General features: G+C 32.9%; 2 protein-coding genes across 2 annotated transcripts; one reads left to right on the forward strand and one right to left on the reverse strand.

Moving 5' to 3' along the window:
- Positions 1-897: 897 nt before the first annotated feature.
- J4E92_009392 (uncharacterized protein) lies at positions 898-1,797 on the forward strand (the record flags this gene model as incomplete). The annotated part of the gene is made up of 1 exon (XM_051500740.1): positions 898-1,797. One exon carries the CDS (start codon positions 898-900, stop codon positions 1,795-1,797), a length of 900 nt encoding a protein of 299 aa, XP_051349087.1.
- A 15,271-nt stretch (positions 1,798-17,068) lies between these two features.
- Positions 17,069-18,775, reverse strand: J4E92_009393 (uncharacterized protein; the record flags this gene model as incomplete). Its single annotated transcript, XM_051500741.1, has 3 exons — positions 17,069-18,294; positions 18,348-18,459; positions 18,509-18,775. 3 exons carry the CDS (start codon positions 18,773-18,775, stop codon positions 17,069-17,071), a joined length of 1,605 nt encoding a protein of 534 aa, XP_051349088.1.
- Between the last annotated feature and the right edge of the window lie 1,080 nt (positions 18,776-19,855).

The raw sequence follows: 19,855 nt of genomic DNA on the forward strand, positions 1-19,855 counted from the left end.
GATTACTCCTCCTCGACATACAGCTGCTCACCTACCTGCACATCAATGCTCCATCCTTCGCGGAGCATCGACGCCGATCCAACATCGCCGCTTACCGTCAGATGGGGGCTCCAGACCGAGAAATCAGCCCACCTCCCTGGCTCCAGTCGTTCCTCCCCGCCTCTCCGGGCCTGCCTCGGCTTCTTACGTGATACTCCGGCCTACCAGGGTGCATGCCTAGACCGATGTGTCCGACGACACCAGGCAGGGCTGTCCGTGGGAAGTGCCTGAGGCTGCGGTGAGGCATGCAGTCTGGCTGTGTTCAAATCGTGAAGTCGATGTTCGTTCCACGGATCAGTGTCATGGAGGGCAAGCGAAGTGCTACGCCGCTTACGGTGTCTAATTCTGTTTGTTTGGAGAACAGTACGTCTTATATGCTGGTATCGATGTCAAAATTCTCTTTTCAAACATCGTTTGTTGATCCATGATGGTAAACCGAAAACGTTGCCGATGTATTCATTGTTTCGCAGCATATGCAGGACTCTACAAAATACTGGGCTCTTGGAAAACATCTCTCCCTTGGTCACGAGTAGCTTCATGGCGTGCGTACGCTTGAGTCAGAGCCAATCTCCGGAATCAAGAGGTGATGGCGGCATGTGTCTCGCCATCTGCCGCTGCCACACTGCTCGCGACTCCAGGCGGCGAGGGAGGAGCGGAGGAACTCAGGTGAACCAGCAAGCAGGAACCAAGGTGAAGCAAGCCTACCCATCTCCCAACACCATCATCCTTCATTCTACACACCAACATCATCCACAAAGCTATCGTCAACGAGCCCCTCTTTATCAAAATCTTAATATGCAATCAGTCTACGGCTTTATCAGGTATACATCTCGCTCACCTGTTCGTCAAACCGCCAGTATGCCTTCAGCCAAAGGTTCCGTTGCGCCTACACCGCGTTCACCTCCAATCGTCTCGTCCCCAACCTTCGCCGGCCCGTCAAATTTCTCATCCAATTATAAAGGCAAAGGAAAGGCCCCCATGACCAACGACACCAGCAATGGCGCCAGCAACGGCAACACCAACGGCAACGGTATTTGCAACAGCAAAGTCTACACTGCAAGCCACGGCAACAGCAATGACAACAGCAAAGGCAGCGGCAACGACAGTAGCAACGGCACCAGCAATGACAGCAGCAATGACAACAGCAATGACAACTCCAACGGCAGTAGCAACGACAATAGCAACGGCAATGGCAACAGCAATGACTACACTCCAAGCTACGGCATCGGAAACTTGACGGAATACCTCATCGACGTCAAGACGCTCACCAAGCTCTGCGACCTCGGCGTATCAGAAGCCGCTCAGCTCGGAGCCCTTCTCACCGAGCGCTACAAATCCCTGAACGAAAAGCAAACCCGCCGCATGGCAGCCGCCGAAAAGATCATTGACGAAGTCGAGACTATGAAAGAGGGACACAACGTTTTTGACAACAACGTCGTCAACCACTACGATCGCTTCGTTAAGGAACTGGAGGCAGCTGAGACCGCCATGTACGACGGAATGAAGGTAGCCATGTACACCGATGCCGCGAAGAGCGCAAAGCTGGCCCGAGAGAACTCCGAGTTTGCCAGGAATTTGCACAAAAAGATCGAGGTGTTGAATAGTAAGTACAAGGCTAAGAAGGACGAGATTGTGGCTGCGAGGGATGAGATGATTGATATCTTGTACGGTGCTGTTATGCGGTGCATCCTGGTGGGTTCTAGTGCTGGCGTGGGTGAGAATGATAAGGGGAAGTTGTTGAGTTTATTTAAGCGCTGAAGACACTGGGTTGGGGTAGGTGTTGGTGCTGCGAGGCTTATTTGGTATGGTAGTTTGGTTATACACTGCGAATCGTTTCGCTGCCTTGCGGCCGGTTACGAGCACACGCCGAAAATGCAGTAAGTAGTTCCGTAAGGCTAAGCTCTTTTTAATCGTGGTGAGGTTTCGTAGATGGGACTGTCATTCCTCTATAGGTATCATGCGACGATGCACTGGATTCGTCTGCCTATATATATATTGATGCGTTTATCTTCCTAACAAACTGTTCGGCAGCGTACCTAGGTTTTCGCTTATAGAGACGAGGCACTATTACATAATTAGGCTGGGCTAGTCTTATTAGGCTGAGCGCTGCTACCTTTCTAAGCCTCTACTATGCTGCCTCTCTAATAAGGCTCTGCTATAATTAAGAAAATATAACGTTATTATATAAAGTGTTATATAACTACTAAGTATAGTATATACTAAGTATATAGAGCTTAACTCTTTCTAGTTTAGCCTATTAGACTTATTATACTATTTATATTAAACCTATTTATTTATAATAGTTAGTAGCTACTCTTAGGTTTATAAGTTCTAGTTTTATACTTTTTATTTCTAGCGTTATAATTCTTCTTATATACTCTCTACTTATCTCTATTAAGTATATCTACTATATTACTAAGTTACTATAAAGAACTAGTATCTTTACTAAAACGCTCTATAGAGGTTAAAGTAACTAATATATTTACTAGGTACCTAGTAACCTATATTTTATAATATAGTAATTAGATATAGATAGCTTTTTTTATAAATAGACTAATATTTAGATAGCTATAGTAATAGATATCTCTAGTTAAATAAATATAAGCGTAACGCTTTTACTAGATTTTTTTACCTTTAATAATAGTTAGTAGTATTTACTTCTCTTATTAAGCTCTTTAGAAAGAACTCTTTTTAATATACCTAATTAGTTTATTTTACTTTTATTACTAGTTTATAAGCCTATAGTAACTAACTAGTATAGTTAGTAGAACTACTCTACTTCTTCTCTTAATTTATAGTTTCTATTTACTAGTGCTATACTTTCTATAGTTCTAATAAATAACTACTAGATTTATAAAAGCTACTTCTAATTTAATAATACTCTCTAAATACTTCTTCTCTTTTTATATACCTAGTATATACATATTATATATACGCTACTTAGATTCTTACTAGCTAGCTAATAAGTATAAAAATACTTATATTATTTTTCTTTTTCTTTTCTTCTCTTTCTTTATACACTACTACACCTTTATTATAAACTCTACTACTATAGTAGTATTTCTTACTATACTCTTATTACTATTATATTTTCTCTAAAAACTACTTTATATTAGTACTAAAGTATATATAAAGTATACTTGCTGCTTTAGTTTCTTTACTACTACTATTAGTTTAGCTCTAGCTATAACTAACTAGCTCTATTCTTTTTATAATACCTAACTCTCTATCTATTACTATAATTAATGTAGTACGCGCCTATAATCTTATAGTATATTTAAATAGTACTTCTAAGTACTAAGAGCTTATCTCTTATAGTAAGCTTAAAGTTACTTAGACTATTCTTAAACTATATAAAACTTCTATATCTTTTAAAAGTTATAGTTAGACTAGTATAACTCTCTCTATCTATAGTATTTAGTCTTTTTTTTCTCTAAAACGTACTTTTTTTAAAAATAACCTAGAATAAAGCTACTTTTAGTACTAGGTACTAGCTATTAAGAGACTTAGAGCTACTAGATAAGTTATTAATAAGAAAGTTACTAACTTTAGAGCTCTAACTAGTAGTTTTTATATATTTACTACTTTTACTATTTAAAAGATACTCTAATAAAATTCTTCTGCGCTATAAGCTATAGAACTTATACTTCTACTAGTCTTTTCTCTCTAGCTAGTTACTTTTACTATTAAACTAGAAGTTTTCTTACTACCTATTATTTAGCTATCTATCTTACCTTTACTATAGCCTCTATTACTAGAGTTACCTCTAGTTTATAGATTATTTTATAACTTATAGTATTTATATATATCTATACTAAACTCTTTTATTAAGGCTCTCTCTTTATTAATATACTATAAGGCTACTTAGAATAATAGTAAATTAGACACTTCTATTTAATAGTTACTTATCTAATAATAGATTTATAGCTTCTTACTATCTATTACTAATATAGTATAACTTTAGCTACTATACTTCTTTCTTCTAGACGTTCTACTAATAGTTAAGTACTTATCTAAGAATTAATAATAGAAGCGTAACCTTAGAGCCTAGTAAAAAGATTAAATTTAATACTTTTTAAAAAGAATAGACTATACCTTTAATATAAGTAATTATAGTAATAAGCTTTAGAAGGCTTAGCCTTAGGCTACTCTATACGTATCTTAGATTCTAATAGTATAAAAAGTATTTCTATAAGAGCTTACTTACACTAACTCTACTTTTTATCTTAATATTATAGTACTACTTACTAGAAACTCTACTTATCTACTACTCTCTCTATAGTTTTATAACTTTACTCTACTAGAAAATTTTTAGAATATACTATTAAGGCTACTTATTACTTAAGACTCTCTTTAAAGTACTTACTAGAATCTTTCTCTATATATCTCTAACTAGCTTTTTTCTCTATATAATTAAAGTAACTTTATAGAATATTTCTTATATTATATACTATAGAATACCTATTTTAAAACTCTATAATATTATACTATATAGCTAAGGTCTAACTAGATACTCTACGCTATAGCTTCTCTATAAGCTTCTATACTTATTTCTTCTAGACCTTCTTAAGAATAGAATAGTCTAGCTTCTAAGCTTTTTAACTAGCTTACTAAGAAGCTTCTAAATCTAGTAGCTTTATTACATAGATATTACTTATACGTTCTAACCTAGCTAGCTTTCTCTATAGTATATTATTTTACTAGAGATAACTATAATAGTTTTATAACTAGTAGCGCTAGTCTAGCTCTTTACTAATAGCCTTAGTAGAATATTCTACTCTACTATAAATACGTTAATAGGCCTTTTAACTACCTTAGAAATAGTAGTTTCTTTTAGCTTAGTTTCTCTACCTACTTTCTATATTAAGACTCTAGAGTAACTATATTCTAATCTACTTAGTAAGATAAGAGTAATAACTATACTTAGCGCGCGCTAGCTATATTATAATAGAATACTAATAACTAGAGTTTAATACCTAAGTAGTCTAAAATTATAGATAATAATACTTATATTAAGTTTATAGAAAGGTTACTTAAGTTTATATCTAAGTAAGTTAGTTTCTTTTAGCCTAATATACTAAAGGCCTAGTACCTAAATAATATAGTAGAAGTTTCTAGTAAGATATACTACTATAATATCTATAACTTTCTAGACTCTATAAAAGTAACTATTACTATAGAATCTATAGCTAAATATACTATATACTACTACCTATACTAATACTTTAAGAGTACTACGCTTCTATAGTACTAGTTAAATCTTAAGATTAATTAGTGCTTAGATATTATTAGTAGTAAAAGTCTTAAGCGCTAGAAGTAGGTTTTTAAGCTATTTTATATTTAATCTACTCTAATAATAAAGAAACTCTAGAAAGAGCGTTTTACGCCTAAGAACCTTCTTAATAGTTACTTACTAGCTAAGTAGTATCTTAAGATTAAGCGCTTTTACTAGAATACTAGCTATAGATATAATAATAATAACTACTATATTATATAGGCGTAGAATCTTCTTAATCTATATATTTAAGTCTATCTACATAATAATATTATCTATATAATATCTAATACTTTTCTCTTTATACTTAAAAAGTATAAGTATATTTTAAAAGTAGTCTTCTATATAGATAATACTATAGGTAAGTAGAATAATTCTTATTAAAATAATAATTATAGTTTTAGTAGAGTAGGTAATCTAGCTTAGAGTAATACTAGTAGTTCTAACTATTAGTAGCCTTATAGTTCTACTTCTCTAGATAATAGTTTTTATAATAATAACTTCTAGCGCACCTATAGTAGACTCTCTAATACGCATATATAGTAAAGTAGAAATAAAATATAATAGTAGTTCTATCTATAGAATATAGACTACTTAAATAGATATAGATTATAGCTCTAATAAAACTAAAGTAGTAGAACTTATAGTAATAGTAATCTATAAAGTAATATATATTAATAAGATAATAGCTAACTTAGTATAGAGTTATAAATATACCTTTAGCTATAAAGCGCGTACTATAACTAGAATCTTAGATATATTAAAGCTAGCAGAAACTTCTATTTTATACTTTTAGATATAAATACTACTATAGATTTAAGTATAATATTATAGAATACTACTTTACTACTATATTATAAAGGCGTTTTATTCTATAATCTTATAGAATAAGCTAAAGCCTCTATTACTTCTAGCTAACTAGTAAGTAACTAGAATTACTTTTTAGATAATTCTAATAATTATAATTCTATATCTTAGGCCTTTTATAAGCCTTAGATCTACTCTAATAATAAAGATAATAGTAGCTATATCTACTTTATTAGTTATATTCTATAAGATTTTTAAGTAAATAAGTAAGTTTATAACTAGCCTTTTATTTATACCTAGTACTACTTATTATTTACTTTAAATAATAAACTTTATAAGTATATCTACTATAATTATAGCTTCTACGCCTTAGAGTACTAACTAAGTAATATATTTACTAATACTCTAGTTTCTATAAGAGATACGCAGCCTTTTTAGTAGTCTAAGATTACTCTAGTAAAGCTAAATAAGCTTCTAGTACTATACTCTTAGATTATAAAGTCTATAGCTCTACTACTAGTTAATAGAGTAACTATAGTTTATAATTAGTATAAGATAAAGCTTATAGTACGCGCTAGTAGAGATAGACCTAATCTTACTATTATACCTAATATAGGTGCCGCTATTAGCCTTATAAATAAAGCCTTCTTAGATAAATATTTTAAAACTACTATATAGAAGAATCTATAAGAGCCTATCTAATATATAAGTATAGAACTAGAAAAGATATAAGCTTTTTAGATTATCTACCTAACGCTCTATATACTTTCTAGAACTAAGTCTAGTAAATAAGTCTTTACGCTATAGCAAATCTAAGTATTTATTATAGAATACCTTAGCTCTAATCTTCTCTTAGAAATAGATACGTTAGTTTTATAGAATATTACTCTTAATATTAAGAAGTATATAATAATATAGCCTCTATATAAAAAAGTTATTACTAGATTAATTATTAAAGCTAAAGATAGTAATACTTAGAAAAAGTAAAAGATTACTATTACTAATATAGTTATAATTCTACTCTACTCTATAATTAAGGTTTAGGCGCTTACTTTATACTTACTCTTAGACTTATATAACTATCTTTTTAAGCCTCTTAATACTATAAGTTAGAATTTCTACGCTTATAGTATACTAATAAAGAGTAGCTCTTTTAATATTATTTTGTAAAATAATATAAATAAGCTAGTACGTCTCTAACGCTAAGCTTCTATTAGTTATACTATACTACTATACACTAATACTATTTACTCTATTAACTCTAGTAATTACGCACTTATAGCCTTACTAGATTTATAGAACTTTCTTTCTACTAAGTCTAAGATAGCGCTTAGCGTTACTATATATAGAACTCTAGTAACTAAAGAACTTCTTAGCTAGATAGTTATATAATACCTCTATATCTAGATAGACTAAAAATCTATTACTAATATTTTACTAGAGTACGCTATACTAATTAAGCTTTATAAAAGTTAGTAAAGTATTAAGATTTTCTTAAAGATATATAATAGTAGTTCTTAAGACTAGAAAGTTATTAATAAAGTATTTAATAAGCTTACCTATAACTAAAAAATAGAGTTAGCTTATCTACTAGTACCTTTTCTTATTCTAGTGTTTATAGTCTAAAAGAAAGTATATACTAATAAAGCTAATAGTACTACTACTAATATTAAGTAGAAAGGTTAGCTTATACTTAATATGCGTAAGATTAATTACTAGGTAATTTATAACGCTTACTCTCTTATAACTTAAGTAGATATTCTTACTAGACTATAAAGAGTAAACTATATTATAGTAGTTAATAGATTATTTTATTTCTACTAATTTACTATATAATCTAAGAACTACTATATATTTACTATTAATACGCACTAAGGCGCTAAGATCTTAAATATATACGTAATAGATTTTAAAAACTTAGTTTTCTATATTTAACGCTATAGTAATCTCTTCTTATATAATATAGTAGTATTTACAAAAGTCTATATTAATAACTTTATTATCTTCTCTAAGATACTTAAGAATTATGTAATTTACCTTAAGTAATTCTTTTGCTAAATTTATAATATAGATATTTCTCTAGCTTCTAGTAAGATATTTATAAACTATCTAACTATAAAGCTACTAGATTACTACGTTAACACTTTTAGCGTTATATTTACTAATAAGTAAATCTAAGCGCTTTAAAGAATATAGTTTCTCTAGTATACTAAGAATATAAAGATATATTATAAAGCTATTAACTTTCTTAATAAGTAAACTCTATATCTAGCGTAAATCTTAGAGCTTTTTATAATACTTAAGATAGAGCTTTTATACTTTATACCTAAGATAAAAGATAGAGTATAAATAGCTATAATAACTAGAGTAATAATTCTAGTAGATAGCTCTATCTACAAAGCTTTTAATAACGTTTAGTTATTATAGAATAGCACTATTTACCTATTACACTAGAATTACGCTTAGCCTCTTTATATAGATATTAACTTATCTAAATAATATAGTATAGTAGCTATAGTTTACTATATAGTAGAAGACTCTAAGCTAAAGATAGTTAATTCTAATATTTTTACTAGGTATAATAATAATAGTTCTTTACCTACTATCTAGCTAAAGAAGTTTATTAACTTTAAGAAGTACTCTATTAAACCTTTTACTTTCTTATTAAAGTATTTATTAGCTATAGAGAGACGCTATTTTCTAACTAAGCTTAAGATAGTAAACTTATATTAGATAATTAAGAAACTCTAGTATATAGTTAAAACTACTCTAAAGATCTTTATTTTTATAGATTACACTATAGTAACTACTATTATCTACTAATATTACTTTACTATAATAGAGTCTTTAAAGAGTCTTAATCTAAGATTAGCTAAAGCTTTTATCTATCTATAGTAGTTTAATCTAGATATTTACTATAGACTTAGAAAGCTATATTTTATTTCTAACGCCTTTTTAAGGCTCTAGTCTACCTTAGTACTAGAGTCTAATCTAGATATAGATATTCTAAATAATATTATATACGTCTTCTATACTCTTATTATAGATATAGATAATAATCTTAAGGCCTAGCTTAAGTAGGTATATAAGAATAATATACTATAGTAATAAGTACTTATAGTTATCTCTAGTAAGCAATCTAATAAGAATAACTCTAAGTAATCTATATATAGGCTTTGTTTTCTTCTTAAGAATAATCTTATCTATTACTAGAATTAATAAGACAGCGCTAAGTAGCTCTATATACTAAAAGCTCTTATATATAAGATTTTCTACTAGACTTATAATAGCTTTTACTACTAAGAGCTAAACTAGACTTATAACTATATTAAAGCTTTATTTTTTATTTAGAAGCTTATAAAGTACCTTAAAATATATCTTAAGTACTACCTCTAATATAAAGTTAATTAAACCTAGCAGTATAAAAGCTATAGGTTTCTAGAACTTATTAATTAATTAGCCTAGCTATTTAAGGTTATCTATATTAATATTATTATATATCTACTAGAAATAGAGAATAGCTTTAATATAATACTTATAGAGATATATTAGGCCTTAAAAATAGTAATTATAGTATCTAGTAAAGATTATTAGTCTAGTAAATAATAGTCTATTACTTTAATAAAGACTAACTATCTCTATAATTAGAGTAACTAGTGCGTTATTATTAGTAACTACGCACCTATCTTTATCTAAGAAATATTTAGCTACTAATACCTTATAATAGATATAAGGTTTTAGACTATATCTACTTAGTATCTCTAAGCTAATAGTTAGTTAGAGCGCACTAACTAGATAGTAGAAATTACCTTATATTTTTTTATTACTATAAACTAGAACAAGAACTAGACTAAAGTACTTCTACACTTATAGTTCTCTTTAAATATAAGTAGAAATATCTCTTTAGAATATATACCTTATAAGTATATTATAGGTTTTAATCTTTATTATAGTTTTAATCTTATTTATACGTAATATATACTTTTAAAGATAAATTACTAGAGTCTCTAACTATATTACTAGAAAGAAGTAGAAGAAGCTCTTATATTTATAAGAGTTACCTAGAAAGTATACTATAACGCTTACTACTAACTACTTAATCTCTAGTTTAGTAATTATATTACTTTTCTTCTTATAAAAGATTATAAGTTAAAGAAGAATCTTCTATAGAAGATTAGCTTCTAATATTATAGTCTACTTAGAGTTTTTAAAAAGATTAGCTATAATATCTATTATATTAAGTAACTACCTAGATTCTATATTTATAACGTTGTAAACGCCTTATAGTTAGAACTCTACTATACTACTAATAAAAACTTTTTCTATTATCTATTTCTAGCGCTACCTCTTACTATTACTAATAAATCTAGTAAAAGAAAGCTTAAGCTAATTAAATATATTCTAAAGTGTTAAGTAAACACTATAACTAGTAGGCTAGAGTATTTTATTAAATAGATAAATAGAGGCGTAGCTTATAATTAGTAGCTTACCTTATTATAACTTAGAACTACCTATAAGATATAAAGTAATTTTAATATATAATATCTACTTACTAACTAAGACTAGCGTAAGTTATAATAATACTAGAAGTAAAAGTCTAAATAGATAGCGTAGAACTAAAAAGCTATAATAGCGCTACTAGATATAGCTACTATACTAGAGCTTTCTTAACTAGCTATAGAAGCTTTACTTCTATAGCTTAATATAGAAACTTACCTACTATAGCTACTTATAGCTTTATCTTAGAATAATAATAAAGTTAGTATTTCTATATATACGCTATCTTCTCTATATTACTAGAAAAACTTTTACCTCTATAATAGACTTAACTAATATAGTATTAACACTTTCTATAACTCTAGTAATTAGAACTCTATAGTAGTTAGTAAGACTCTAACTTAGCTTTCTAAGCCTAGCAAAGTATATTAGAATATCTATAGCCTTAATACTAGTAATAAGGCCCTCTAGGCTAAGAATCTAGTAGTTCTCTAGCTAGTTACGTATTACTATAGACTAAGAGCTTACTCTTAGTAAGAATTCTAGTTCTTAAATATTATTTTATAACATTAGTACTATTATATTATTACTACTTATTACTACTCTTAATAGTTTTTCTTTCTTTTAGTAATTTTTAATTTAGCGTTTTTAGACTTTTTATTTTAGTATTTCTAACTTTTCTTTTTAGTGTATCTCTAAACTACTAGACTATATAACTTAGACTTACTTATATTTTATTTTCTCTATAGGTTTAATAGTAATAGTGTTTTACTATTATATTATCTACTAGGTTTATTAGGCTCTATATATTTCTATAAATATTATACTCTATAACTTAAACTTAGTAAACTATATCTAGTACTCTCTATAATAAGCTTTTTAGAAATATATCTTACTATAGCATCTTACTACTAAAATATCTTACTACTATTAAATATTTATTATAAACTATATTACTATATATAGTTTTTAATATCTTATTTACCTAATAGATAAGAGAGTAGCTAGCTCTCTTACCTATATATCTTAATATCTACTACTACGCCTCTATATATAAAGTAAACCTTACACTTATAATCTTTATTCTTTCTATACTATACTTCTATTATTATAACCTATTTATTACTTTCTACTACTAATATTTTAGCTCTTATATAGTCTACTATATTACGCGTCTCTACACTTTAAGAGTAAGCTTTTAGCATAGATATAATATTACTCTTATCTATCTATAAGGCTTCTACTAGAGAGCCTAACTTATATTTAATATCTATTAATATTCTTTCTTTAGATATAGATATTATCTTACCTTCTACTATAGAGTTTTTCTTAATTAATACTCTTATTAATATTAGTTAGAATAATACTCTATAGCTTTAATCTAAGAAGAAAAAGTATAAGAAAGATAGAAGCTATAAAAGAAGTAAGCGCTATAGCTTTACTATATTATAGTCTATCTAGTATAACTTTTCTCTATTAGCTAAGCGTATTAAGAATAAACTATAGATTACTAATACTTCTAATATTAAGCCTTATAGTTATCTATATATATAGAACCTAAAATATAATAAAATACTCTACTACTTAATATTATAACTAATATTAACTCTTAGTATAAATAATATTATTAAGACACACTAGCTTATAAGTGCTATTACTACTTTCTCTATATAAACACTTTATTATAATCTTCTTTCTATTAATAATAATACGCAAGAATATCTATAAGATATAAATAAAGCTATTTATTTTTTTCTTACTACTATATAGAAGTACTTACAGAATATTACTACTACTACTAGAGGTACTTCTACTAAGGTCTCTATCTAGAATTCTAAGAAGATAGAAAGTTAGAGTTTTAACGCTAGAGTACTAACTACTATAGATATACTTCTTAACTAACTTAGCTAGCGTAACACTTAACGTAGTATTCTTAAAGTTAATAACTTCTTTACTTTATCTTTATATACTAAGCTTACTTATAATAATTTAGAAGTTACTCTAGACGCTTCTTATATTATTACTAAGAATATCTAGTAAGATATCTATAATAAGTAGTTAACTAGAGAGCTTACTATATAAGAATACTAAATTATTTAACTAGGCTAGTCTATAGATACTACTCTTAAGAAGCTTACTAATAAGAATTAAGTATATATATAGATTATTAATTAACTCTCTATCTATATTACTTCTTTAGTCTACCTTAACTAGAAAAATCTAAAGAATATTTAGCTAGCCTCTAAGAAATAGTAGATTATCTATAATATATTTAGAATTAATAGTAAGAGTAAGGTAAAGCTATACTATTATCTAAAAGAAAACTCTAAGGTAACTAAGCTAAAGAGAAAGTCTACTAAGCTTATTTCTAAGAATTATTAAATACTACTAATAGCTATCTTTCTAGATAAGAGTATTAAGTAGAAAGACTCTTAATGCGTATAGATCTATAAATCTTACTATACTAAGAGTATTATTATAGAAAGCTACTACTATAACCTATCTAGCGTTAACTTCTATTTTAGTTACTAGTTATAATAGTATAAGTTTAAAATAGTTAAAGACTCTAATAGTAAGCTCTATAAGAAGGTTAAGAATAATAGTAAGTTTAAAGTTCTTAAGAATTATAAAGTTACTATAGATTTTAATATCTCTAATAATATAAGAATCTAGTAAATTAATAATAAGTTCTTTATAGATACTTATAGAATAATTTAGCTTAGCTATAAGTTTCTTAAGATATAAGGTAATAAATAGAATATATTTAAAAAGTATAACCTAGTTTAGACTAGAATATAAAAGATACCTAAGAACTATTTTTTTAGTATTATCTACTAGTCTATAGTAGATATTAACGCTTAATATCTAAAGCTTAAAGCTATATATAATAAGAAGATTACTAAGAGAGAAGCTAAATAAGTAGTGCACTTCTTTCTAGTATTCTAGTAGTATAAGAGAAAGGCTATTATTCTTAATAATAATACTAGAGATAAATTCTAATTATAGAAATTTTTTAGTGTTACTTATAAGAATAATACTAAGTTAGAGAATCTTTATAATAGCTTTATTAAAGAAAAGAATTTTAACTTTCTTAACTTTAGTAAAAGTAATAAAAACTTTATTTCTCTAGTCTATAAGCCTATTTAGCCTATAAACTCTACTCTATCTCTACTTTAGTAAGCTCTTTTTAATTCTTTAGAAGATAGTAGCTACTTTAATCTATCTTATTACTATAGTTATATTACTACTATTTCTAAGTTAGAGAAAGTAACTACTAAGCGTTCTTCTTTCTATACTAATACTACTAAGTCTATACTAAAGAAATCTACTACTAAGATAAAGTTAACTACTAAAGTAAAGCTAAGCGCTAAGGCAAAGCCTACTACTAAAATAAAGAATACTAGAGATATATCTCTAAAGAAGAAGCTTAAGATATCTCTAATACTAAAGTCTATAGTAGTAGCTTCTTAAAAAGAAGTTACTAATAAAGCTACTATAAAGAACGTTAACTCTACTCTAGTACTTCTAACTTCTACTTAGATAGCTATAATTACTTCTACTAAAAATAATATACTTATAAAAAAAGTAGACTCTATTATAAATATACTACTTTCTACGCCTTTAGAATCTATATATAATAGTAATAACCTCTCTACTCTAGTAACTAAAGAAGATAATAGCGCTTCTAATAGTATAACTTTCTAAAAGAAGTATATAATTATACTTTAAATACACTATTATTCTAGTATAATATTTAAAGTATAACTAGAACTACTTTAAAGAAAGTTTACTTATCTAGTATACTCTCTCTAACTTTCTAGTAGTTTATAGATTAAACTACCTAGTAGAACTTTCTATTAATAAATATAGCTATCTATAAAAGTTTTTTTCTTACTATATATTCTTATTAGTTTCTTTTATAAGTTATATTTATAGTTTATAACTCTTTTCTACTTTATAGTTTCTATCTTTATAGCTTTATAGTATATATACTATATTTTCTTAGTATATAAAAGTTATCTCTATAACTTTATAAATTCTAATTACTACTTACTATAAATAATAGTTGCTTCTACTATAGTTTTCTAGTATTATTTTATTTTTTTTTTAGCTACTTTTAGCGCTATACCTCTTCTTAAGCTTTTTAGTTACGCTTACTAAGGTAAAGATATAGTATCTTTTTTATATTAGAACAGCGCTACTTTTATTACTAGACTTATAGGCCTATAAATAGAGTAGAGAAATAACTATAGAATAATATTTTTTTACTATCTATTTCTATAAAGTAACTCTACTTTTATTACTATTTACTTTATAAGCTTTATTTTTTATTTCTACTATTTTATATAAGAAAAAAAGAAGTTTTATTAAAGAATATATTCTTTACTAGGCTATAATAGTAGATAAGGCTCTCTAAGAAATAGTAGAAAATATATTTATTAGAGATAGACTTTTAGCTTCTTAACTAATAGAGAGAAAGCTATTATATAACTACTAAGTATAGTATATACTAAGTATATAGGGCTTAACTCTTTCTAGTTTAGCTTATTAGACTTATTACACTATTTATATTAAACCTACCTATCTATAACATAAAGCCTCTCTCTACGCACCAAATCGTCTTAGAAAGCGGCCAGTTTCTTTTTCATTCCACTACGAGCGATATTTCGATAATATCGAGGATTAATTCACCTAGGTTCCTGCCCGGGTAAGCTTTCGAACAGACACACGACTGCAGTTTGTCATCACCAGGGACAGTGTACCTAGCAACTTGCGTCACATCTGAATGAGCCGATATGAATGCGCCGGTATGTAGATGCATCGTTTCGCACAGAAACTCTAGCGAAGCTGACATGAGAAGGTCGATATGGATGGTGAAGAAAGCAAGAAGCCGGTCGACATCGAACCGACAAATAGGTTTCAACACCAAGCTCTCGACGCATCCACTCGGCAAATTCGCCTCATCAAGCTGCGTCGTGGTCAAACGGACCAGCCACAGTGCGTCATATCAGTCTTTGACTTGGATAACGCGCCACCTTTCGTGGCTCTATCGTATACGTGGGGTCCACCATCACCGCGCTTCGATATCACGATCAGCGGCAAACCCCTCGGAATTAGAGAAAATCTTTTCAGGTTCTTCGAAACCTTTGTCAAGACTACAGAGAAAGATTTTCTGTGGGAATATACAGGGGACCTATACCTGTGGATAGATCAGATCTGCATCGACCAGTCTAGCGTAAGCGAGCGAAATCACCAAGTCGGAATGATGGCATCAATCTATTCAGGGTGCTCTGAGACCATTATTTGGCTTGGAAGCATTCCCAGTAATCCAGATGCGCCGTGTATGATTAAGAAGATGGGACCTTCTTCAGCTCCAGAGGAAAGCGTAATACGAGCTGTAGCAGCCATCATAGAACACGATTATTTCACTCGGCTGTGGATCGTGCAGGAGATTATACTGTCCAAATGGAAGAGAGTACTATGCAGCCACCCCTCGGCTGGTGTTGTCTGGGTGCATTGGGGTAATTTGGCTTACATAGCTCGCCGGTTCCAATATCGCCTCCCTTCAACACCCGCAAAGCATCTGGTGAAAGACCATCTTCAAGACTCCGAGTTGAAACTCATTAAGGCTGTTCGCTTCTTCAGCAAGGGTCAATGTCATGATCCTCGCGACAAGGTGTACGGCTTGATGGGGCTTGTGCAAGAGGACCAGCGACTTACAATCGACTACGCAAAGCCATTGGAGGAACTCTTCGTCGAGACGATGAACATATTTTACAGAGGGATGCGGGATTCGGCTTCTACTTACACTGAGTATCAGGAAGCTTTATTGAGTCTGGCAAAACCCTGGGGTATAATGTCCGAAAGCTTGATCGCATTCTTACACGAAATCTGGGAAAAACCACCTTACGATTGGCATCAAAGGTATCGCAGCAATGGACCCGCATTCAGGGTCTATCCAGCTATTCATGCGATGGGATTTCTACTGAAAGGACCAGAGCAGAACATCAAGTTGAAAGCAAAAGAAATGCTTCCCTACAGTATGGACGCGGAACGATATTCAGGAGACTATAGGACGAATGACTGGGTAGCAACGGAAGACTGCTGGTGGTATCAGACTCTATCCACCGACCGGACTGAAGAGGCTATCTACTACATATACGGCTTGGTGAGCTCAAACCCTCTTGTTGAGAACACAACGCCCGGTTATTATTGCAGGAGAGTGAGAAAAGCACAACAGGAGGGTAGAATTCGGATACAATTACCCTCTTGGGCAGTTACTCATCGTTCATTTCGGAGCGCATGATACTTCTTGTGTACATATCATTGGCTCTAGGGTGGCATCAATTCAGGCAATCAAAGAGACAATTAAAAGCGATTTGCACGTCTACAACTACCACCTGCGGAAGGATTGGGTTCTCCGTGATAGTGGTGGCAGTCGCCACAGCCTTAGACATTGTTGCCTGTCGCAACACCCCAGAAGTAAGCCGCCCACGAACCGGCTACCAAGAATAACAGCGCGACAAACAACGACAAGCTGATCTTCCTGTTCCTCTCACCAGCAGAGCCACACTCAAACTCCTTCCTCCGCACATTGATGATCTCGCCCCTCCTAATGCGCTGGCGCCTAGTCCATTGAAGATGACCGAGATCGCTCGTCCAGAAGCAGCCGACGAACATGCTCGCGGCGACCACGACCGAGCAAGCAGATAGTACAACATATACAATAACAACGTTGTCGTAGGAGTTATCATCGCGATCCTGGATCACACCCGTGATGATACGGATGATGATGGACATGGCGTTGTTGACGGCGATCTTGACGGCATAGCCGGAACCAAAGACTTCTTGGTACCACATGGACGTACGAATCGAGTCGATGATGACGGTGGGACCAAACATGGATGCGACACCGTAGATGCCGAATGAAGCTGCGGTGCCGGAGTATGTTGGGCCCCAGGTTGCCAGACACATGGATAGAAGCATGCCCAAGCCACAGACAAGCATCAGGGTGATGCGGTGGCCCAGGATGTCTACGAAGATGCCGATGATTGGGACGAGGAAGAATCCCAGATATTGTGCTAGGGAGGAGTACCAACCAGCTTTGACGGCATCCATGTCGAAGCGCTGCTCAGCGAACTCGGTCGCGTTCTGGGCGAAGACGGAGGCGGTACTAGTCTGGAACAGTGAGAAAGCGACGATACTCCAGAACGTCCAAGGAAGTCGCAAAACCTTTCCAAACTCGAACTTCTTGTTGTTCTCCGTGAGCTGTTCTCCGGTCGCAGGATCGGCCGTGCCAGTATACTTCTTGCCGCACCATCGCGTGAAGAACCAGTACAAGAGGGTAGTAACATTGGTGAAGAGGTTCATGAACACAGCAACCCAGTACACCCAACTGAAGTCGCCAGTGTTCTTCGCAATGACGTTCGCCGTAGCCTTTCCGACAAAAGATCCTATCTTGCCGATGCCGAGTTCGAAGCCTAGGGTTGATGCGAAGCCATTGGATGGCGCGAACCAGGAGCTGAAGACCTTGTACTGCGCGACTTGTGTGGCTATGTCGCCGAATGCTTGGACGATGGATCCGAATATCATGAACTTGTACGAGCGGACGGTAGTGGCGGCCGCGATGAAGATGGCACCGATGCTGTAGATGGCGTTACCCCAGAGCATGGCACCTGGAAAATATTCGGTCAGCATTAACATGATTCAAGAGGAGAGGGAGACAGACTTGCACCACCAATCCTATCGGTGACAAGACCGCTGACAAGGATCAGAGCGGTCTTCATGAAGTCCTCGCTGGCTTCCAGCACGGAGTACTGCGCGTTGTTGATGTGTAATTCCTTCTCAATGTCAGCTGAGTACTCATAACAAATACCGAACAATTCATACCTTTTTCACTGTACTCTTCATCGCACCAGTAACACCGCTACTCCAATGCGACCCAAACCCCGTTGCCGTAACCAAAAGAATAGCAATAAGCTTCATCTTCAACGGAATCGCCTCGCTCTTATCGCTGCCACCCCGCCCCTCAGACGACGCATCACTGCAAGCCACTACCTCTCCAACCTTCTTTTCATTTTCGAGTGAAGCCGAAAGCTGCCCATGGCCATCCACCGACACCTCAGTCTCAGCCACAAAATCGGGTCGTACAGCCATCGCCCTTCCTTATCGCAGGTGAAAGATGATCTGATAAAAAGAGCGTTGTCCCTGCGTTAAGACGGCGCCTACGATCCCATTTTAGTACTGCCGAACGGGAAAGGAAAATCTCGACATGGCTCCGCTTCAGGGCGAAGACGGGTCCCTTTGCGGGCCGTTTGGGCTTGGTAGCATCGAGTTGTAGGTTGGGTCCACTGTGTGAGACTGTGCGTCTTCGTATACGCCGGAGGGCTGATACCACCGGGAGATTACCGTTATGGGTGCGATATCGCGTGCTGCGGGTTGGAGTATATGTCACATTGCGGTGTTGTAGTTATGTTTAAGGAGAACGGTTTTAGCAACCGAATGAACTGCAAGGACTTTGTCGACGAGTCTATTTCGATTGTTGTTCTTGTCTCAACTTCCTAGGGGTCGCGGTCGTAGTTCTGTATTCGGGAAGTACGAAGACCGGCTCACCACGCCAAGCCCAAGAAGGGAAAGTGCAGAACAGAAACTTTTATCAGATCATCTTATCAGCCCAGAGATTAGATCCAGCCCCCGAAAAAACAACGCTACCAAATCATCGTGGGTCACTCCGGGAGAACGCTTATCATTTTTCTACGAGAAGTCCGTACAGATTCTTGAATTCTATCTCTACCCAAACTCCCAAACATGTCCGAGCACGAACAACCTCAAACCCCACACGCGGCAGCAGCGCAGGAGCCTGGGAACAATTCGGCGTCGCCCTCACTCACATCCAACCACCAAAACAGCATACCCTACGTCCGTTGCGGTGAAATGTCCCCTGATCCCTCTTGAGAATTGCTGGTCCTGTGCGACCAGGTAGATTTGCGTTCTACAACGGCCCGTTTGACTCCTTCGGACAAGCAAGTCTGTACTGTGGGTGTGCAGAAATGCTAATGAGGGTAAGTGTATTTGGTGCATGGAATGAGTGAGGTGTTTCTGATCTAGGCTTGTGACGGTGAGGAGAAGCGTGGGGTAGAGCTTTTCTGCTGTGTCTGAGCCGGTGAGAGTAGACTGTGCTTATTGCGCGCTCTTGACGTGGTTAGTCGTCGTTCATGGTGAGGCGCAATGTTGTGC

This window comes from Alternaria infectoria, assembly GCF_024043175.1.
Source record: "Alternaria infectoria strain BMP 0036 chromosome Unknown scaffold_23, whole genome shotgun sequence".
NCBI lineage: Eukaryota > Fungi > Ascomycota > Dothideomycetes > Pleosporales > Pleosporaceae > Alternaria > Alternaria infectoria.